Here is a 23,497-nt window from a genome sequence, read left to right on the forward strand (position 1 = left end):
GGACAGTGTGGGGGACACAGCCTCAGCACTGGGGACATGAGGTTAGCCTGTCACACTCTGTGTTCCCCAGGTCCCCTCCATGTGGTCAGCCAAGTCCTACCCCTCACTGAAACCACTGGGGAGTTACATCACCGATCTTCTGTGCAGGCTTCAGTTCTTTCAGGTACAGATTTCCATTGCGATGGGACCACGTTCCGTGTTACGCTTCCTGCAGATCCCCTCTCCCGGTTGGATGGTCCCAGTGCTCAGCCCTCGCCTTCCGACATCCTGCCGGCAATCTGCTCCTTGTCCCCAGTGGGCCTGCAAACCTTTCTCTGAAGTGCTGGCTCATTCGCTCTCCCCTCCCCTCCCACCAGCCCCACCCTCCACAACCTCACCCCCCCCCCTTGACGTGTGGGTCAAGGTTCCTGCCCCGCCCCCCCCCCCCCCCCCCCCCCCCCCCACCCGCCTGCACTGTTCTCTCTTTGGCCCTTCTCCCTCTCGCCGTCTCTGCCCTGGTCCATCTGCCATTCTGCCATCCACCGGTGGGCAAAGCCCCCTGACCTCCCTCCGCCCTCCCCTCAACCTCCTCGGCTGGAGGGAGACCAGCGTACGGTGTACGCTCCTGGATCGCCAATGAAGGGTGAGAAGCCATCTGAAGAGGAACTACCTTGTTTGGAGGACGGTTTGGTCCAGGGGATGAGGTGGGGTGGGGGGGGGTGAGGGTCGCTGTCCTGTGTGAGGTGCTCCCAAAGGTTAGCAGGTGAAACCGTGACATAACCATGAGAGGCGTTTTGATCGGACAGCTTTCATTTCCCGCCACCTCTCCCCCTCAAATTTGTCCTCCTTAAAAATCTGTGGGCTGAGCCTTCAAATGTTCTGTCTTGATACCTTTGGGTGGGCAGTGTCATTTGTAGAACATAGAACACTACAGCACAGTACAGGCCCTTCAGCCCACAATGTTGTGCCGACATTTTATCCTGCTCTAAGATCTATCTAACCCTTCCCTCCCACATAGCCCTCCATTTCTCTATCATTCATGTGTCTATCTAAGAGTCTCTTAAATGTCCCTAATGTATCTGCCCCCACAACCTCTGCAGGCCGTGCGTTCCACGCACCCACCACTCTCTGTGTAAAAAACTTACCCCTGACATCCCCCTTATACCTTCCTCCAATCACCTTAAAAGTATGTCTCCTCGTGTTCGCCATTGTCGCCCCGGAGAAAGGTCTGCTGGAATTTGTCCCGGAAATTACGTGGCTGGCTGCCACAGAAATGCGGTTTGTCGTGCTTGGCCGTTCCCCTCCTCTGATCCGTTGTGTTCCAGGACTGGATTGTTCAGGGAACGCCGGCGGTGTTCTGGATCTCTGGTTTTTACTTCGCTCAGAGCTTCCTGACGGGCACTCTGCAGAACTACGCACGCAAGCACCTGATCCCCATAGATCACCTGGGGTTCCAGTTCGAGGTCACGGATCAGGAGCAGTCCATGCCGGCCCCAGCGGTAGGCACCCATCAAACACAGAACATAGAACACTACAGCACAGTACAGGCCCTTCAGCCCACAATGTTGTGCCGACATTTTATCCTGCTCTAAGATCTATCTAACCCTTCCCTCCCACATAGCTCCCTATCATTTATGTGTCTATCTAAGAGTCTCTTAAATGTTCCTAATGTATCTGCCCCCACAACCTCTGCTGGCAGTGCGTTCCACGCACCCACCGCTCTCTGTGTAAAAAACTTACCCCTGACATCCCCCTTATACCTTCCTCCAATCACCTTAAAATTATGTCCCCTCATGTTTGCCATTGTCGCCCTGGGAAGAAGTCTCTGACCGTCCATCGCATCTTCCCCCTTTCTCCGTCAACTTCCTGGAACCTTCCAATCTGTTCCAGGCCCACTGACTGAGCCGTCTGCTCAGCCTTCCCGTCGGCAGCCTGAACCGGCGGCTTCCCGGAACGGTGACGTGTCTGCGGTGGTACCAAGTTTATACAGCTGCACCATGACTTCCCGACTTTTATACTCAGTGCCCTGACCGATGAAGGCAAGCATGCCGTACACCTTCTTCACCACCCGATCCTCTTGCGTTACCACTTTCAGGGAGCTGTGCACATGGACACGAAGATCCTCTGTACGTCCTGCCATTTACGTTATACTTTCTCCTTGCATTTGATCCCTCATGTTGCACCACCTCACACTTGTCCAGATTAAGCTCTTGGCCCACATTCCCAGCTGACCGGTATCCTGCTGTGCCCTTCAACAAATCTCATCGCTGTCCGCAACTACACTAAATTCTGTGTCTTCAGCAAACGTACTGATCAAATCACCTACACTTTCACCCAGGTCATATATCACACAACGCGGGTCCCAGCACTGATCCCTGCTCACGGACCTGCAGTCAGAGAAACACCCCCTCCACCACTACCCTCTGTGTTCTATGACCAAGCCAATTTTGGATCCCATTTACCCACTCGCTGTGGATCCCATGTGACAACCTTCTGGACCACCCTACCATGAGGGACCCCGTCAAACGCTGTACTAAAACCCACGTAGACAACATCCGCTACCCTGCGCTCACCAATCACCCGCCTCACTTCCTCAAAAAACTCAATCAAGTTTGAGAGACAGGACCACCCCACACAAACCCACGCTGACTGCCTTTCAGAATTCCATGCTCTTCCAAGTGTGAGGAAACCCCTTCCCTAAGAATCCTCTCCAATAATTTCCCTACCACCGACGCAAGGCTCCCCAGCCTGTAATTTGATTCTGTTACCCTTCTTAAACAAGGAAACAACACTGGCTATTCTCCAGTCCTCTGGGACTTCACCTGCGGTAAAGAGGACGCAAAGATCTCTGTTAAAGCCCCAGCAATCTCCTTCACTGCTTTCATCAGTATCCGGGGATGGATCCCACCAGGCCCTGGGGACATCCACCTTAATGGTCTTCAAGAGACCCAACACCTCCTGCTATTTAACACCTGACAATGTCCTGGATTGTCAATGCACCCCTCCCTAATCTCACCATCCACCACGTCCTTCTCCTTGGTGAAGACTGGTACCCACTCAACTCCTCTGGCCCCATGGACACATTCCCTCCTTTGTCCTTGAGTGGACCTACCCTTTCCCTGGCTACCCCCTTGCTCCTGATGTACATATAAAATGCCTACATATGAAATCCTGATGTACATATAAAATTCAATCACGTTAGTAAGACATGACCTGCCCCGCCCCACACAAAGCCATGCTGACTGTCCCTAACTAGGCCATGGTCTTCCAAATGCTCATAATTCCTGTCCCTGAGAATTCTCTCCAGTAACTTCCCTACCACTGACATCAGACTCACCGGTCTATAGTTTCCAGGATTATCCCTACTTCCCTTCTTGAACGACGGAGCGACGTTAGCTACTCCCCAGTCCTCCAGGACCTTGCCTGCGGGTGGTGACAGGGAGTGGTCAGAGACCGTTGGTTTGATGAGAGGTCCAACATGCTGAACCCCGCCACAACCTGCTGGGGCTCCCTGGGTGGGCTCCCTGCCCAGTCACGTGCTGCCCACCGCCTGCTCTCTGCCCACCGCCGGCTCCCTGCCCACTGCCGGCTCCCTGCCCACTGCTGACTCCCTGCCCACCGCCGACTCCCTGCCCACCGCCGGCTCCCTGCACACTGCCGACTCCCTGCCCACCTCCTGCTCCCTGCCCACCGCCTGCTCCCTGCCCACTGCCGGCCCCTGTTTCCTTCCATTCACAAGCAGCGATTTAGGGCAAAGGAACCAAACCCAGCTCCCCCGTCACACTGCATTGTTGACGCGACTGGACGGAATACGTGGTCTCCTTACAAAGGACGTGAGAGCTTTCGTGTCTGTCCGAGGTCAAAAGGAGACCGAACACAACAGCTGGTGGTGACCCCGGCAGTGACCCTGTGACCCCGGCAGTGTTCCCTGTGATCCCGGCAGTGATTCTGTGACCACATCGGTGCTCCCTGACCCCGACAGTGACCCTGTGACCCCAGCAGTGCCTCCTGACCCTGGCGGTGATCCCGTGACCCCGGCGGTTCTGCCTGACCCTGGCGGTCACCCTGTGACCCCGGCATGCTCGCTGACCCCGGCAGTGCTCCCTGTGACCCCAGCGGTGCTCACTGACCCCAGAGGAGCTCCCTGTGACCCCAGCAGTGACCCCAGTGATGCTCACTATGTGGTCAGCTGAAGTCGTCCTTTGAACCCAGACCGTCCGGCTGAGGGCAGCCACACCATCGGTCACCAGGGAATACTGTCGGCCACTTCCTGTCTGCCTTGAACCGTTGCTGGGACTGAAAGCCAAACTTCACTTTGTGAATGCATTTGACAGATGCATAATTTAGAACAAATTGGTTTGCTACTTCAACAGTTGTTTTAAACTTCAGGTGGATGGATCTTACATCAAAGGCCTTTACATGGAAGGGGCGCGGTGGGACTCGCAAAAGTGTGTGATTGGGGAGTCCCTTCCCAAGGTCCTGTACGACAGCCTGCCCATTGTATCCTGAGCCCAGCTTCACGGTGGATCGGCAAAGTGCAGCGCCGGTGTTTCTCTCACTCTTGGACCGTCTTATTGCCTGTTGCCATCTGAGGGGGGGGGGGGCGGGGGGTTGACTCAGTTACCAGCTGAGGGAGGGGGGGATGACTCGGTTACCAGCTGAGGGAGGGGGGGATGACCCAGTTACCAGCTGGGGGAGGAGGCGATGACTCAGTTACCAGCTGAGGGAGGGGGGGATGACTCAGTTACCAGCTGAGGGAGGGGGGGATGACCCAGTTACCAGCTGGGGGAGGGGGCGATGACTCAGTTACCAGCTGAGGGAGGGGGGGATGACTCAGTTACCAGCTGAGGGAGGGGGGGATGACCCAGTTACCAGCTGGGGGAGGAGGCGATGACTCAGTTACCAGCTGAGGGAGGGGGGGATGACTCAGTTACCAGCTGAGGGAGGGGGGGATGACCCAGTTACCAGCTGGGGGAGGAGGCGATGACTCAGTTACCAGCTGAGGGAGGGGGGGATGACTCAGTTACCAGCTGAGGGAGGGGGGGATGACCCGGTTACCAGCTGAGGGAGGGGGGGATGACCCAGTTACCAGCTGGGGGAGGAGGCGATGACTCAGTTACCAGCTGAGGGAGGGGGGGATGACTCAGTTACCAGCTGAGGGAGGGGGGGATGACCCAGTTACCAGCTGGGGGAGGAGGCGATGACTCAGTTACCAGCTGAGGGAGGGGGGGATGACTCAGTTACCAGCTGAGGGAGGGGGGGATGACCCGGTTACCAGCTGAGGGAGGGGGGGATGACCCAGTTACCAGCTGAGGGAGGGGGGGATGACCCAGTTACCAGCTGAGGGAGGGGGGGGGGATGACCCGGTTACCTGTGATAACGGGGCACCTGTGGTACCGACAGATGGGGCTTCCGAACCTCGGGTCCGGTAACGTTGACAGATCGAGGGTCCGTGCTGCGGCGGGGCAGGGGGAGTGAGGTGGGGAGGAGCGGGAGACGGGGCTCCCAGAAACCTCCCGGTTATGAGGGCTGTTGTCAAGGGGGCCCGGACCAGGTGTGTCCTGTCTAGTGTGGAACTACCTGAGCATTGCAGGAAGTCCACTTAAACAGCAGCGAGCACCCCATCGCCTCCCAACCTGGGCTTTGTACAGCCTGAGAGAGAAGCTGCAGTATACCTGTCTCTGAACTCTCCGGTGGCTGCCAGGGGCTGGTTAATGATGGTCATGGTGAGGATTTCTCTCTCATGGCTCACCCTGGGCCATTACCTGTTTGTCTCTCCACTACTGACCTGCTTCCCTTTACAAGCACGGGTTTATTTACATACTTGCATAACTTTCATGAGAACTTTTAACATGGCTAGAACTTTGAACATGGTTCGCAAATTAAAACCTGTTCCGTGGTCCGGGAAAGGGCTCCAGCCCCCTCTGGTGCCTACACCAGTCCCAGAAGGCCAGTGGACTCCATGCGTTCCATCTGCAGGGAGAGCCGGCCACCGACGTGTCCTCAGGAGAGGGGCAGGCCAGGCCCTGGAGCAGACGGCCGAGGGTGTCCCCCCCGACCGACTTGTCCCCCTCTGCAGCAGGTGCCCAAAGATCCAGAGCGTGGAGCTGTAGTGCAATCAAACTGGGTCATCGAGTCGTAAAGTCATACAGCACGGAAACAGGCCCTTCGGCCCAACAGGTCCATGCCGACCAAGGTGCCCACCGAAGTTAGCCCCATTTGCCCGTGTTTGGCCCATATCCCTCTAAACCTTTCCTATCCGTGTTCCTGTCCAAATGTCTTTTAAACATTTTAATTGTACCCGCCTCAACCGCTTCCTCTGGCAGCTCGTTCCATGTACCCACCTTTTGTGTGAAGAAGTTTCCCCTTGGGTCCCTCTTAAATCTCTCCCCTCTCACCTTAAACCGATGCCCTCTCGTTTTTGAATCCCTTTCTCTGGGAAAAAGACTGAGTGCATTCGCCCTATCTATGCCCCTCATGGTTTTATCCACCCCTATAGGGTCACCCCTCAGTCTCCTACATTCCAAGGAATAAAGTCCCAACCTGCCCGACCTCTCTCCCTAACTCAGTCCCTCGAGTCCCGGCAACATCCTCATAAATCTCCTCTGCACTCTTCATGACGTCTTTCCTGTAACAGGGTGACCAAAACTGTACACAATGTACAACGTGGATAAATTCTTCCTACTTCATGGGAAAAAGAAAGGTGGTGAATTATTTAGAGAGACAAAGGACCTCAGATGCTGGCATCTAGATGGAAAACACGACGACGCCGGAGGAACTCAGCGGGCCGGGCAGCATCCGTGGGGGAAGAGCAGGCGGTCGACGTTTCGGGTCAGGACCTTCTTCAGGACTGAAGATAGGGAAAGGGGGAAGCCCGATATATAGGAGGGAAAAGCAGAGCAGTGATAGGTGGACAGCAGAGGGGAGGCACGGTGGGCACAGGGTGGCGATAGGTAGATGCAGGTAAGAGATGGTGATGGGCAGGTGTGGGGAGGAGGGGAGAGCGGATCCACCAGGGGATGGGTCACAGGTGGGGAGAGAGAGGGGGAAAAGAGTCTGAGAAAGGGAAGAAGAGAAGGGGTGTGTTTGGGTGGGGGTGTGGGGAAGGGGGGAGGGGAGTGGGGATTTCCTAAAGCGGGGGAATTCAATGTTCATGCCGTTAGGCTGCGGAGTGAGAGGAATTGAAAGTAAAGTCGGTAAGGATGAGGACGTGCAGCCAGGCGGGGGAGAGTGTTAGTGGACGGGGACTGGTGTATTATTTAAATGATATCAGCAGGGTATTGGTATTGGTTTATTATTGTCACTTGTACCGAGGTACAGTGAAAAACTTGTCTTGCATACCGATCGTACAGGTCAATTCATTGCACAGTGCAGTTACACTGAGTTAGTACAGAGTCCATTGATGTAGTACAGGTAAAAACAATAACAGTACAGAGTAAAGTGTCACAGCTACAGAGAAAGTGCAGTGCAATAAGGTGCAAGGTCACAACAAGGTAGATTGTGAGGTCAGAGTCCATCTCATCGTATAAGGGAACCGTTCAATAGTCTTATCACAGTGGGGTAGAAGCCGTCCTTAAGTCCGGTCATGGAGTGCAAGCAGTTGAGAAAGCAAACGGTACACTGGCCTCACCACAAGAAGGATTTGAGCTCAGGAGTGGGGCTGTGTTGGCGAGAGCGCACCTGGAGTATTGTGTGCGGCTTTGGACTCCTTACCTGAGGAAGGGTAATGCCCGCTGCGTGGGGGGAGCGTAGTGGAGGTTCACCAGCCCGAGAGGACCTGGGGTTGACGGGCTTCGCCACCATTTATGGCCAGATGTGGTCTGACTGCAGCACTTCGACCTGATGGTCACTGAGCTCTGCCCGTTAGGTGCTGGTAACTGGCGTCGTCCTGTTCTGCACCTTCACTGGGCTGGGACCTCAGGCATGGGTCCCCCACCTCCTCCTTGACCCAGGGGTGACCCTGACCTGACCGGAGCAGTGGGGGTCCAGATCCCGGGCCGTGAGGTTACACATTCTGGTGGCGGACACTGCTCCACGTCTCGGGTAGCCGGGGTCCGTTCTGAGGCTGTCCGCGGGACTCCTGTGTGCGGAGGGAAGGTGAGGAGATCACCGCTCCCTGGGGGCACACCGGGGAAGACTGTATCTCCCTCACCACCCACCGTCAGCCCGGGGCAGCTGCTCCAGCAGGAGGTAAAGTGTCCAAGGAGGGGAGGACACCAGCCACCCCTCCTTGGACTCTGTCTTTACCTCTCGCTGCCTTGGTGAAGCAGCCAGCATAATCAAAGACCCCACCCACCCGGGTCATTCTCTCTTCTCTCCTCTTCCATCGGGTAGGAGATACAGGAGCCTGAGGGCACGTACCACCAGACTTAAGGACAGCTTCTACCCCACCGTGATAAGACTATTGAACGGTTCCCTTATACGATGAGATGGACTCTGACCTCACGATCTACCTTGTTGTGACCTTGCACCTTATTGCACTGCACTTTCTCTGTAGCTGTGACACTTTACTCTGTACTGTTATTGTTTTTACCTGTACTACATCAATGCACTCTGTACTAACTCAATGTAACTGCACTGTGTAATGAATTGACCTGTACGATCGGTTTGCAAGACAAGTTTTTCACTGTACCTCGGTACAAGTGACAATAATAAACCAATTCCAATACCCTGGTGGAGGGCGCTGAAGTTCACCCCCACGTGGTACCCTGCTCGTGCCCTGCTGAGAGAGGGGTGCTGGGTGGTAAACAGCAGAACTCCTGCAACATAGGGCTGGGAGCCGGAGAGGGTTTGAATCCTCAGAGCTGGAGCAGAAGGCATCCAGCAAAAGATGAACGTTCTGTCACGTGCCGTGGGTCCAGACGGAGGAGGGGCAGTCTGATCACACCCAGCCCTCGACACAACTCCCTCTGCCCGTCCCGGGGATGGGAGGCACCCTCTCAGTTCTCCTACAGCCCGCGGGTCACCTGCCCAGCTCAGGGACAGAGGAGAAGGGCTCTTCACCGCAGACTGGTGCCAGAAGACTGTCTGGATGACCACAGGTAGAGTGGTGTGAGGTTCGAGAGGGGCTGGCGATGGATCCTGGGCCATCCCGTGGTGAACAGGTTAGACAGGCTGTGCGCGTGATGCTCTGGGGGGAGGAACGAGTCCAACCGGCCACTGGAAGTGGAGGTTTGAGACGTGCCTCCAGTGGGGGGTCATGGGTTAGGAGGGGCTGCCGACTGAGCTCTTTCCATGCCCCACCCGACCGTTCAAAGCCTTAACCAGAACCGTCAGATTTGGCTCAAACCAGGTGAAAAATCGTCATTCAAGGAGCGATCCATCTACGGATGTCCAGGTGAGACGTTTCCAAACCCTGAGCACCAATCCAGTCCCCAGTGTAACATCACACAGTGCTGACACCATTAATGCTTTTGACAACAGCAACACACACAAAATGCTGGAGGAACTCAGCGGGTCAGGCAGCAACCATGGAGGGAAATGAACAGTCGACGTTTCGGGTCGAGACCCTTCATCAGGACTGGAAAGGAAGAGGGCAGAAGCCAGAATAAGAAGGTGGGGGGGATGGTGGGGAGGAACACACGCAGGCGGGGGACAGGTGAGTTCAGGTGAGGGGGGAAGGTAGGTGGGTGGGGGCGGGGGAGAAGATGTAAGAAGCTGAGAGGTGACAGGTAGAAGAGGACAAGGGCTGAAGAGGGAGGAATCCGGTCGGAGGGGGCAGTGGACCATGGAATAAAGGTTGGGGGAGGGGAAGAGAGGAGATGGGCAGGTCATCAAGGCAGGGGAAGGGAGCCACAGGAATAAGGGAAGACAGAGGAGTGGGGGGGGGGGGGGAGGGAAGAAAACGAAGGGGAGGGGTTACCGGAAGTTGGAGAAATCGATGTTGAGGCCGTCAGGCTGGAGACTCCCAAGGCGGAATATGAGGTGTTGTTCCTCCAACCTGCGCCTGGCCTCATCGTGGCAGTAGAGGAGGCCGTGGACAGACGTGTCAGTGTGGGAGCGGGATGTGGAATTGAAGTGGGCGGCCACCGGGTGGTCCTGGCTGCTGCGGCGGACGGAGCGAAGGTGCTCGACAGAGCGGTCACCCAATCTGCGTGGGGCCTCACCGACGTGGAGGAAGCCGCACCGGGAGCACCGGATGCAATAAGTGACACCCTCGGACTCACAGGTGAAGGGCTGCCTCACCTGGAAGGAGTGTCTGGGACCCTGAATGGTGGTGAGGGAGGTGGTGTAGGGACAGGTGTAGCACTTGGTGCAGTTGCAGGCTTAAGTGCCGGCGGGGGGGGCGCGGGGGGGGGTGTTATCGGTGGGGAGGGACGAGTGGACAAGGGAGTCGTGGAGAGAGCAGTCCCTGCGGAAAGCAGAGAGAGGGGGTGAGGAGAAGTTGTGCCTGGTGGTGGGATCCCGTTGGAGGTGGTGGAGAATGGCGGTGGGTTTATGTCCAAAGGCCTTAACCGCAGGAAGGTGGTGAAACCCTGCACTGGTGATCAGGGCCAAGGAGAAGGATCGTGTCAGGAAGAGGTCTGGTCAGTGACGGGATTAAGCAGGGTGGGGATGCACAGGTGACGGTTTACGGAGTTCCTGGCAGTGTCCTGGGACGCTGAAGGCACGACTGCAGGGGGTGGGTCTGAGTTAAGGGGCAGAGTTTGAGGGAGTTCCGGGGTAGGAAGGAGTTAAAGACATAGAAGTAGGTGAGGTCAAGGAGGGAGACGCACGGTAGCGTAGCGGTTAGCGCGGCACTATTACAGCGCCAGCGATCGGGGTTCGATTCCCGTCGCTGTCTGTAAGGAGTTTGTACGTTCTCCCCGTGTCTGCGTGGGTTTCCTCCGGGTGCTCCGGTTTCCTCCCACATTCCAAAGACGTACGGGTAGCTTAATTGGGTTGAAAATGGGCGGCGCGGACTCGTTGGGCCGGAAGGGCCTGTTACCACGCTGTAACTAAAATGTAAAAAAAACTTAAATTAATTTTTAAAGCATTAAAAAGATTGGGACCTTGCCGGATATACATACAGGGGACACAGGAGACGGGCGACGCTGGAATCTGGAGCGCACACACGCACACACACCGCTGGAGGAACTCAGCGGGTCAGGCAGCATCTGTGAGGGGGAAAGGAACTGTTGACGTTTCGGGTGAGACCGAGAAGGAGTAAAGAGCAGGAGGGGTGAAACAGGGCCAATAGGTGGTAGGCGGACTGAGGAGGAGTGAAGGATAGCGGGCAGATGGAGCAGGTGGGGGGGGGGGGGTAGGGGAGGGTGAAGGGGCTGGAGGGGGATAAGCAGGAACTCAAAGGGCCCTCTTTGAGTGTGCTTCCGCGCACCAAGGGTCATTTACAGCGGCCAGTTGACCCACCAACCCCACATTTTGGGATGTGGGAGGAAACCGGGGAGAACCCACGGGGTCACAGGGGGAGCGTGCATACTCCGCGCAGACAGTTCCCGAGGTCAGGAGTGAACCCGAGGTCATAGAGCCCGAGGCAGCGGCGCTCCCAGCTGCGTTGCCCCAACGTTCAAGCACTGTCCACCCCCTGCGTTCTTGCCTGGTTCAGTGGCCCCAGGGGACAGAGCCGTACAGAGGGTACAGGACTCAGCCACCGGGGCAGCAAGCGCTCGCCACCTGACCGGATGCGGGAGGTTGGTAAGTGATGTTTGTGCCCGTCCCCGCAGTTAGCAGCGGGGCAGAGGTCACCATGAATGAAATCAAACAAAGGAAACAGATGAGGCTCCTGCAAAGGAAACTTCTGGGCTTTTCGACGTGTATCCTAAAATAATGCAGCACACAAAGTCTGTTGGTGCACTGTCCCTACGAAAGATCGGTCCAACCCGTCCCGACACAGACAATAGGCCGACTGACCTCCTGTTCAGTAACCAGACTGGTCCACCTCCCTGCTCTTTCCTATTGGCCTGGAGATGTATTACTCCGCACCAAGTCACTCCATTCTCCCTCAAAAGCTTCCATGGAATCCTCTTCTGTCGTCCTTCCAGACAGCACATCCCAGGTCACGACAACTCACAGTGAAGTACTTCCCCCTGCGTTCCTCTGGTTTTCCCGCATCCACGCCCCCTGGTTCCTGACACTGCAACCAATGGAACAGTTTCACCTTGTACACTCTGGGAAAGCCCCTCCCTGGTGTACGAGCCCACGTTCAAATCTCCCACCGCTCCGTTCTGAAAGAGCCTTTCTGGATTCTCCGGGTTGTCCATTTATTCCAAGTCCTGCTCAATCTTCTCTTCACCCTTTGCCAAGGACTTGATATCCTTTTGAAAGTGTTTTGCCCAGAATTGAACATCGTTTCAGCATCTTCAACTTTTATGAGAGATCTTTATTAGTCACATGTACATCGAAACCCACGGCCCGCAAGTGTCGCCACGCTTCCGGCGCCAACACAGCACGCCCACAACTTCCTAACCCGTACGTCTTTGGAATGTGGGAGGGAACCTGAGCACCCGGAGGAAACCCACGCGGACACACGGGGAGAACGTACAAACTCCTTACAGACAGCGGTGGGAATTGAACCCGGGTCGCTGGCGCTGTAATAGCGTTGCGCTAACCGCTACACTACTGTGCCTGTCCATCTTGTCCTCCTGCCTTCAAATATTTCTCTGTGTGAATTCCTAAAAACCCTTTCAAAATTGAACACTTAGTTTATATTTCTCTTCCTTCCAATATCTGCCTTTTGCCTGCCCATTTTCCCACTAGATCAGCACACCCATGCCCCCCCCATTATTATACCCCTCATTTTTCACTACATTTCCAAGTTTTGTGCTATCTGCAAGCCCCCAGTATCAGATCCAGGTCATAGCTGTGTGTAATAGAATGCCCTGGTCCCAAATCCATGCCCAACACCACTGCACATCTCCTTCAGTGTTGTAAACTTGTCTCCCCTTCTGCCTCTCAGCAACATCTGTGCCGACCTGTCCTTGCCCTTGCAGTCATGCAGTGATCTCTGAAAGCATCTTCTGAAGCTCTGTCTGCACACCTAACACTCTTCAGCCCTCTCTGTTATTTTATCAAAGAACCAAATTGCACTTAAGACAAACAAGGCGCGACAAATCCTCGACTTTCACTGAGTAGCCCATATTTTTCCAAGTAGGGTCACAGAGTTGGGCAGCACAGAAGCAGGCCCTTTGGCCCATCCACCACCAGGCTCAAGAACAGCTTCTATCCCGCTGTTATAAGACTCTTGACTGGAGCCCGTATGATAAAGACGAACTCTTGACTTAACAATCTACCTGGTCGTGGCCTTGCACCTTATTGTCTGCCTGCACTGCACTTTCTCTGTAACTGTAACACGTTATTAAGATAAGATAAGATATCTTTATTAGTCACATGTACATCGAAACACACAGTGAAATGCATCTTTTGCATAGAGCGTTCTGGGGGTAGCCCACAAGTGTCTCCACGCTTCCGGCGCCAACATAACATGCCCACAACTTCCTAACACGTACGTCTTTGGAATGTGGGAGGAAACCGGAGCACCCGGAGGAAACCCACGCAGACACGGGGAGAACGTACAAACTCCTTACAGACAGCGGCGGGAATTGAACCCAGGTCGCTGGCACTGTAATAGCGTTACGCCAACCGCTACACTACTGTGCCTGCCCCACAGAACACCTGCGCTCTGTCCGTAACCGCGATCTGCATCTCCCCGTTGCCAGTCACTTCAGCACCCCCTCCCACACTGTCACTGATATGTCAGTCCTCGGCCTCCTCCACTGCCGGGAGAATTCCAAGCGCAGACTGGAGGAACAGCACCTCATTTTCCGTCTGGGAACCTTACTGTTTCAAATATTTATCCAATTCCCTTCAAGGTGCAGTGTAAACTGATGATGCAGAGAGAAAGTTGCCTCTCCATATTCACTGAATGAAAACACATGGTCATTTACAGTATAATTTCGGTGTAAATAGCCAAAAGGACTGTTGCTGTGAATTACTCAGGTGGTGGCAGTGTTAGGGTGTGAGCCGTATTGACACACTCTGCTTTGGATTCTTTGCCACACAGTTTACAAGACCAGCATCCGGAGGGGAACACTCTCAACAACTGGCCACTCCACCAACTACATTCTGACAATCAACTTCCCCTCGGACCAGCCCCAGAACCATTGGATAAACAGGGGAGCGGCCTGCTTGTGCCAGCTTGATTACTGAGTGTTGCGGAGACTCGGTCGAAGCCCGACCCAGGGCGCACGTGGGCACCTGCTCCGTGAGGCTACAGCACGCAGGCTGGTTCTGCTATGGGACCAGGACTCTGCATTCTCATCCACAGTTACTGACTGCACTATAACTACTGATGGACCTACACTGTGCCTGCTTCCCATGTTTATGTAGTTTGCATTATATCTATTGCTGATTCCCAGTCCTGTGTGAGACCACAGATTGAAATGGACTGATTGGATTCTTCATGCCTCTTTTACTGAGCTCACTCTGTGTGTCCAGCATTGCTGACTGATTGGATTCTTCATGCCTCTTTTACTGAGCTCACTCTGTGTGTCCAGCACTGTCCAAAGTCCATGAGGGAGGATCTACCAATGTTCCCTCCACTCTCCTCAACCTGATTAAATGAGATCAGCACGACACGTAGCGTTCAACTGATGTGCCAACAGCTTTTCAGTGCAAATACCACGGCAGCTAATGGGGTCTTGTCTCCTTCACGGGTGACGGGCTCCTGTGAAGGGAAACGTGGGCAGGGCAAAGGGCAGCGGATTGTTGGGGGCCGTTGCTGCAGATGTTCTCGGCGGGCAATTCCCTCTGACGAGAGCCGTCTGTCAGGAAGGAGGCAGGGCGGGAGTTTCAGAGCTTAGGGGCTTGGTAGCTGAAACTTGGCATCGGAGGTGTGAAAGTCGACCCGTGCTGTAATAAATCAGACAACAGCAGAACTGCGGACCGTACAATTAGTGCGTTATTATCTTAACGCTAGCAGGAGTGAGGGATACAGAGAAAGAGTAAACAGTGTAACCCGAGCTCTGTACTGATCCCCACTCAGAGATTTACAGGTTAGTGTCCCTCCTTTTATACATAATCCATGGGAAGCCTCCGTGGGAAGTTGCACACACTAGGGCAGTTGCTTACAGCAAACTTTGAGCAAAGCAAGGTATGCCTTAAACATTTCTTTGTTTCTCACCAGCACCTGCAAAACTTGTAGCCGTAACTATAGTCACACCGTGGCTGAAGCAATACCACGCCATGGTTGAAAGAATAATAGCTGCACACCATTAACCCTTACATTTCCGGCCATTAACCCCTACACTTCCAGTCACCTTTTACAGAGGAGGGGGCAATTAAAGTCTGGGGCTGGACAAGAGGTAAAACTGGAGGGGTGCAGGGACCTTGTGGCACTGGAGGGCAAGGCAGGAATGGGCTTGAAAGAAAGGATGTGAATTTAAAAATCAACGTGAAAAGCAGACCGGGAGACAACGTGGGTTAAGAGGGCATTTGACTGGGGGGTGACCGTCTGTTATGAGAAAGGTTCTTTTGGTATCTTAAAGATAAAAGGTATCTGGACACACACTCCTTGTGCTTTAAAAGGAGGATTTAATTCACAAAGACCAACGCGGGAACAGAATGTGAAGGAACAGATGCACCCGCGCACACTCTCAGGCAGGAGATCACGAAACGTGGGGGAAGTCGCAACGGGTGAAGTGCGCACACACACACACACACACACACACAACGAACTAGTACAAACTATCAGGGAATGAACAAGTATGTTGTCTGGACCCCCTGAATCGGGACAAACGACGGCTCCACGCTACTGGGAATCTACTCAGGATGCTCCTAGACCCCTGTGGAAGTACACCCTCTCACCTGTGGTCTCAAACCCAGCAGCAATCGGAAAAAGAGGAAGAGAGCGCACGCGTACCATCTTTTATAGGGCTGTAGCGGGGTGGAGCCGCTCAGGTGAAGCAAGTCAATGATTCAGTGTCAAGAACAAAGGTGGGTTATGAGCCAATCCTCAGGTGTGCTCTTTAATGGGTGGGGCAGAGCCGGACCCCTGATTGACAGTGGTACAGCTTCCGACCTGATAGGCAATGCTATCATCCAACCATGGGGTTCAGTAGTGCTGTCACTGTCACCTGACCCCTGGCCTTTCATACTACACCGTCTCAAGTTCAAGTTCAAGTTACTTTATTGTTATTCACCCAGATGCTATAAAAACACATGGCAGAACGAAATGTCGTTTCCCCCAGACTCACACAACAGAGGACATACAATAAACACAGACAAAAAAATTGTGCAAATACAAATAGTGCAAAAAAACGGTATATACAGGATACAGAATTAGTGCAAGGTTAGTGCAAAACCGAGTTGGACAAAAAAAATACAGAACTCAGTGTGTTGCACTCATTGTATAAACATGTTCAGCAGCAGCCAGAGTTCTTATACGCCGTTGTGCAAACCAGGGCTTTTGACGCAGCATTTGTCTGAAACTGTCTCCAGGGTATTCAGGAGCCTGATGGCCTGGGGGAGAAATACTGTTGTACAGTCTAGTAGTTCTGGCCCAGATGCTCCGGTACCGCTTGCCAGACGGCAATGGGACAAATAGGTCGTGGGAGGGATGAGAGGGGTCACCTATGATTCTGCAGGCCTCGCATGTGCATCGTGTGTTGTAGGTGTCCAGGATGGAGGGAAGAGGTACTGTGGGGTAAGTCAGGATGGACCAAAGCGCTGGAGGATGACATGTTTAAGGAGTGAAGGTGGGAGGTCACCAGGCGTGCACTGGGGGCGTCGTGTCGAGGGGTGAGAGGGGAGGTCACAGTCACAGCAGAGCTGAGTCCGGACTGGAAGATAGGGACGGCGTTACTGCGGGCAGGTAGCAGTTCCATTGATGTGCGGTGGGGGGGGGGGGGGGGGGGGGGGGTGGGCAGGAGCTCAGGCTCAGGTACGCGGCCGGGGTCATGCACAGTCCTGGGCGGCCCTGAGGAACCGGCCAGGGAGGGAAGGAATCTGTGGCATTGGCCGGCGTTTGGTCGGATGTGACGGAGTCTGTGGTGGGTGCCGGAGAGGAGGGAGCGAGGCGGAGTGGGCACTGTCAGTGTGCTCCTTCAGGCTGAGAGGGGAGAAACGGGAGGGGTCAAAACGAGATCCTCGGGGATGTGGGAGTTTGCGATGGAGGGAAACCACTTCAGGAGGGTGGTACAAATAGGTTAGTACGGAGCAACAAAGGACCACAGGTGCTGGGATCTAGATGAAAAACACGACGACGCTGGAGGAACTCAGCAGGCCAGGCAGCATCCGTGGAGAAAAGCAGGCGGTCAACGTTTCGGGTCAGGACCCTTCTTCAGGACTGAAGATAGGAAAAGGGGAAGCCCGATATATAGGAGGAAAAAGCAGAGCAGTTGAAAGGTGGACAGAAGAGGGGACGCGCGGTGGGCACAGGGTGGCGATAGGTAGATGCAGGTAAGAGATGGCGATGGGCAGGTGCAGGGGAGGAGGGGAGAGCAGATCCACCGGGGGATGGATCAGGGTAAGGAGAGAGAGGGGAGAAAAGGAGGCTGAGAAAGGGAAGAAGAGAAGCACGGTGGGGGGGGGGGGGGGTGTGGGGAAGGGGGGTGGGGATGACCTAAAGTGGGAGAATTCAACGTTCTTACTGTCGGGCTGCGAGGTTCCCAGACGGAAAATGAGGAGCTGTTCCTCCAGTCTGCGCTTGGAATTCTCCCGGCAGTGGAGGAGGCCGAGGACTGACGTATCAGTGATAGTGCGGGAGGGGGAGCTGAAGTGGCCGGCAACGGGGCAGATCACGTATGGAGCCAGCTCAGTGTGGTCTCGCTCAGCTGGAGAGGGGAGGTGCTGTGATCAGTTATGTCAAAGACGGGAGACCAGCTGAGAAGGACGGCGTTACCACGGCCGCAGTTCATCTGGATATCATTTGTGACCTTATTGAGAGCCGTCTCAGCACCACGAAGGGGCTCAGGGATCGGTTGCGAGAGGTCTGCCGTTCACGGGACACGCCCTCCCTCCTGGATCACGACCCAACTTCACCTGCGTGGATTCCTCCCACAGCTGGCCGGCACAAATGGTCTATGGGCTTCGGGGTTCTTGGCAAAAGCTAAATGTTGTTGTTTAACCAAGATTTACTTTTATACTCCGCTCTCTTTGCAGTGAAGGCAATATTCGTCATCTAGCCTATGGGTGCTCTTCACGGCCTGCTGACCCACCAGTGTTCGGGTCAGCTACAGCACGCCCAGTCCCTTCATCCGAGACATTACTGCAGGTTGTTAGCAGCTGAGTCCCCAGCATGGCCGCTACACCATCCCACCAGTTACAGGGTGCCAGCCGGAAGACGACCCATGTACCCCGACTCTGTTCTCTGTAATCAGCCAACCTTCCGTCCAAGCCAACGTATTACCCCAACCCACGACTCTTACCTGGTGCAGGAACCTTGCACGTTCTACCTGACTGGATGCTCCTGGAAATCCGAATATGTTGCATCTGCCGGTCTGCCCTCTCCACCCTTTCAATTCATCCTCAAAGGTTAAATATAGAACACAGACCAGGCCCTTCGGCCCACCGTGTCTGTGCCGACCATGACGCCAGTCTAAGCTAATCCCTTCTGCCTGCACATGGTCCATATCCCTCAGTTCCTGCCTGTTCATGTGTCTGTCTAAATGCCTCGCAAACATTGCTGTGGTATCTGCCTCCATCACCTGCCCTGGCAGTGTGTGTGAAAAGGCTTACCTCATAAATCTCCTATAAACTTTCCCGCTCTCTCCTTAAACCTATGCCCTCTTGTATTTGACATTTGTACCCTGGGAGAAAGATCCTGACACTCTACACTATCTCCGTCTCTCATAATTCTATCAGGTCTCCCCACAGCCTCCGACGCTCCAGAGAAAACAACCCAACTCTGTCCAACCTCTCCTCATAGCACATTCCCTCTAATCCAGGCAGCGTCCTGGTGAACCTCTTCTGCACCCTCTCCAAAGCCTCCATGTCCTTCCTGCAACGGGGCGACCGGAGCGCCCTGTCCTTCGCAGTCGACCCTCCCACTTTGTATCAACCTCCGGAGGCAGTTCTGCCAAAGACAGCCTGGGCTCGCCAAGTGGGTCTTGTGGTCGACCCAAGTTTCACAGCCCGAGTCGGGGTGATCGCGATCAGGAGCTCTGGGTCATGTTGTGGACATCGAACACCTGCTGATCCAGCTTGCAAACAAACAAATCTGGCACGTCGGACCCTAGGCTGATCTCCTTGTCAGTGTTAACCTGCTGTGAGAGATAAATACCGAGGAGAGTAGCCTGTTCTCCAGCTCGTGTCCATCCACACTGGTCTTTCCTGGGTGGAGTGGGCTGGTGAGGCACCTTAGCTCTTCTGACACTGAGGTTCAATGCCAGGCATCGGTCTGCTTGAGGAGAGCAGGTCAGGGCTGTTTCACAACAACAGCACAGTCGACATCCCACTATCAAGATTAGTGTGATGTAAAAGTAACTGGATATGTAAGGGTTAATAACGTACGGCTGTTATTGCTTCAACCATGGCGTGACTATAGCTGTGACTGCAAGATGTGCAGGTGCTTGGGAGTGCTTGAGGCATACCTTGTTGTGCTAAAGTTTGCTGTCAGCAACTGCCCAAGTACGTGAAACGCCGCACGTAGGCATCTTTAGATTAAGTATAAAAGGAGGGACACAAACATGTAAATCTCTGAGTGGTGTTACACACCAGCAACAATAGAAACACAATGAGCAAGGTTTCAACATTAAAACCTATTTATAAATAACTACTTGTCATAATAAAAAAAAGTTAGATATCAGACACTGACCGAAATAAACCGAAGTGTGTGTGGGCAGTTCCCAAACCACCAAGTCTAGGAACAGTTCTCAAAGTTCAGTTCAGCAAGTCACGAAGCAAAACGATGAGCCAAGGCTTCTGAAACCACGTTAGAATGTAGAGAGAAGGGGTTTACGGATTTTACAAGTTCCACGATGGAACCAATATGACGCCCCAGTCACCGATGATCTCCATTGCTTTGTTCCGAAGTATCTGCCACACCGAGGGCACTCGATACGTGGCCGCCCACAGATATTCCTGCTTCTCGGTACAGGTTAGTGATGTATGGATTGCAAAGTGACAGTCACAACATTTGCCCTTCACTCATAGATACAGAGGCTGGCAGTCAGTGCTACTGTCTCCCTCTCTCCCTCTCTCCCTCTCCCTCTCTCCCTCTCTCCCTCTCTCCCTCTCTCTGTCTGTGGCTGGGTTCAGGAATCAGCTCACACTCTACCTTTCAGGTGCCTTAAAGGGACACTCACTAAATAGTAACCTGGGGTTCGTAACAAGTGGGGATCAGCACAGAGCTCGGGTTACACTGTTTACTCTTTCTCTGTATCCCTCACTCCCGCTAGCTTTAAATAATAAAGCACTAATTGTACGCTCCTTGGTTCAGCTGTTGTCTACTTTATTACAGCGTGGACTGACTTCCACGGTGACATTGGCCTGGCAGGAGGGGTTGAAGGGGCCCCATTCCATCTGACGCTGTCGCCGTGTGTGGCGGATGGTCTGAGATGACCACTTCAATGACAGAGAAAGGCTGGCACTATCCATCCACCCTGCAAAGGGTTCCTTACCTGGCATCTACAAAGGACAGGGATGGTCACCTGGTCCTGAATATAGTGATGGATTCCTCTGGCTAGCTGAACTTAGACAACACCTTCCACAGAACTGTGTGGTTGATGGGAGGTTGCGAAGGTCCGGAGCCTGACGTTCTTCCTGGCTTTCCTCCCAGATCTGTCAGGGTGTGAGGAGCAGGTCCCTGGTGCCGGTGGGTGGTCTGAAGCTCCATTGGGAGGGTTTCCTTGCCAGGTGATAGAAGGGGAAGTCGGTTCCAACGAGGGAATTGTCAGCTTTCCTGTCAGGGCTGGCTTGAAGGAAGGATTGCCTCCACTAAATGTTCCCTCGCTTGGATTTCTGCAGCTGAATCTACCTTTCTACCTCGTCGCAACCCTTCTCCCCTCTGTACTGACCAGCTCGCCTCTGCGCTCCCAGTCCTGACGCAGGGTTCTGACCCGAAACGGCGACAGTTCCTCTTCCCCCCCCCCCCCCCCCCCCATAGATGCCACACGACCCACTGAGTTCCTCCAGCAGATTGTGCATTGCTCCAGATTCCGGCATCTGCAGCCTCCTGTATCTCCATCATAACCATCTGTTCCTTGCCTACTTATATCCGTCTAAATGCCTCTTAATTGTAATAATTGGACCTGATTCAACCACCTCCTCTGGCAGCACCTTCCAGGCATCGACCACCCTACGTGTGTAAAGACCTCCCCCCTCAGATCCCCTGTAAAACCCCTTCCTCTCACCTTCAACCTGTCCCTTTTGTTTCTGATACCCCAAAAGATTATTCTGACTATCTACCCTATCTGTAGCTCTGTCACGCCTCTATCAGGTCACCCCTCGGCCTCCTTTGCTCCAGGGAGAACAGTCCCAGCCTGTCCGCTCTCTCCCCATCACTGAAGTCCTCCAATCCCGGGCAACGTCCTGGGGAATCTCCCCTGCACTCTATCCAGCTCTGTGTAGCAGCTCCTTTGAGAAGCGAGTCTCCCTGTACACTGCTGCTTATCCAGCTGAGAGGTTCCAGTGCAACAGAACCGCGGTTATGGACAGGTTGGTCCACATGGCATTCCCCCCGTGTCATGTATGCTGTGTAATCCTTGGCTTCACATCTTTTCCTTTCCAATCAACAAAAGAGCTGGTCATTGACTTCAGGAAAGGGGGCGGTGTACATTCACCTGTCTACATCGATGGTGCTGAGGTCGAGAGGGTTGAGAGCTTCAAGTTCCTGGGAGCGAACATCACCAACAGCCTGTCCTGGTCAAATCACATAGATGCCGCGGCCAAGAAAGCTCACCAGCGCCTCTACTTCCTCAGGAGGCTAAAGAAATTCGGTCTGTCTCCTTTGACTCTCACCATCTTTTACCAATGCACCATAGAAAGCATCCTATCCGGATGCATCACGGCTTGGTACGGCAACTGCTCTGCCCAGGACCGCAAGAAACTGCAGAGAGTTGTGGACACAGCCCAGCGCATCATGGAAACCAGCCTCCCCTCCTTGGACTCTGTCTTCACATCTCGCTGTCTTGGTGTAGCAGCCAGCATAATCAAAGACCCCACCCACCCGGGTCATTCTCTCTTCTCTCCTCTTCCATCAGGCAGAAGATACAGGAGCCTGAGAGCACGTACCACCAGGCTCAAGGACAGCTTCTATCCCACTGTGATAAGACTATTGAACGGTTCCCTTATACGATGAGATGGACTCTGACCTCACGATCTACCTTGTTGTGACCTTGCACCTTATTGCACTGCACTTTCTCTGTAGCTGTGACACTTTACTCTGTACTGTTACTGTTTTTACCTGTACTACCTCAATGCACTCTGTACTAACCCAATGTAACTGCACTGTGTAATGAATTGACCTGTACGATCGGTTTGTAAGACAAGTTTTTCACTGTACCTCGGTACAAGTGACAATAATAAACCAACACCAACACCCTTCCATATTTCACCTTTTCAGACAATTGTTGACCTTCCTCTATTATTCTGCCCCCTGCCACCCCTCCCACACCATTCCCTCCCTCGGTGACATCAAGCTTGAGTTCCCGCAGAAGGGCGGCTCGGGTTCACCTGAAGCATTGTCCCTGCTTCTCTCTCCACAGATGCTGCCTCACTGGTTGACGACCCTCCCTCCCGCAGTTGTTTTCTCCTCGTTCCCCACGAACCGTCCTTCCTTCGCCCCCTGCAACCATCGCCATGCTTTCTCACTCTTCGCCTCACACCCCAACACCATCTCTTTCATTAATTCTCTCAACTCCTCCCCAGTTTTTTTTTTCACCTTGCCTCTCTCTGCCTTTGGCTCCGTTTTTGGTCTGTCCGACAGAACAGGGCAACGAAGAACAAGCTCCACAAAGCTTGCTCCTTGAGCTGCCAGTTTGGGTGAGGTTTGCCTGCGACGCTTTTGGCACGTTTCACGCCCCTGTGTATTGTGGAGGGTCGTGGCTGTCACGTGACAGTGACAGCACTGCCCCTACCTGGTCGGAAGACACACCGCTGTCAATCAAGGTTTGGCTCCACCCCCACCCGTTAGTGCTCACCTAATTATTGGTCGCTTTAAGCACCTTTGTACCTGGCGCACTCGGGCGATTGGCCTGTTTGAACGACCTGGGCTGGACCACCCAGCCCTCCAGCAGTATAAAGAGTGCCACATGCTTGGTTCTGGCTCTTCGTTGTCTCCGAAGGACGTTGAGGTCAGCTGTGCACTGCTTAAGAGCGGTTAGTTGGAATATCCCTCTAGCATAGAGCCGATGATTGCACTGAGTCAAGGAGGGTGGCAGGTGCCGTATTTTGTGTGTATTTGTGTGTGTGTGTGTGTGCGTGCGTGCGTGCGTGCGTGCGTGCGATCGTGTGTGTGTGTGTGTGTGTGTGTGTGTATGCATCTCACCCTTGTTGCGATTCCACCCCTCCACGTTTGCGATCACCTGTGTGCGTGTGGGTATGTGTGTATTGCCCCCGTTATCCTGTCCCGTGTTTGTCTTTT

The 23,497-nt window shown here is 54.0% G+C and overlaps 1 protein-coding gene across 1 annotated transcript in view; it reads left to right on the forward strand.

Annotated features, from left to right (window-relative positions):
- The window catches only part of LOC127580592 (dynein axonemal heavy chain 3-like), a 230,133-nt gene extending 215,862 nt beyond the window's left edge, over nt 1-14,271 (forward strand). Inside the window, 6 exon segments of the mRNA XM_052034178.1 lie at nt 71-163; nt 1,305-1,475; nt 4,211-4,237; nt 4,369-4,479; nt 9,256-9,316; nt 13,979-14,271. Coding sequence (XP_051890138.1) covers nt 71-163; nt 1,305-1,475; nt 4,211-4,237; nt 4,369-4,479; nt 9,256-9,316; nt 13,979-14,124 — 609 coding nt within the window. The 3' untranslated portion in view covers nt 14,125-14,271.
- The last annotated feature ends 9,226 nt before the right edge of the window (nt 14,272-23,497 follow it).

The sequence above is a fragment of the Pristis pectinata genome, chromosome 19 (assembly GCF_009764475.1).
Source record: "Pristis pectinata isolate sPriPec2 chromosome 19, sPriPec2.1.pri, whole genome shotgun sequence".
NCBI lineage: Eukaryota > Metazoa > Chordata > Chondrichthyes > Rhinopristiformes > Pristidae > Pristis > Pristis pectinata.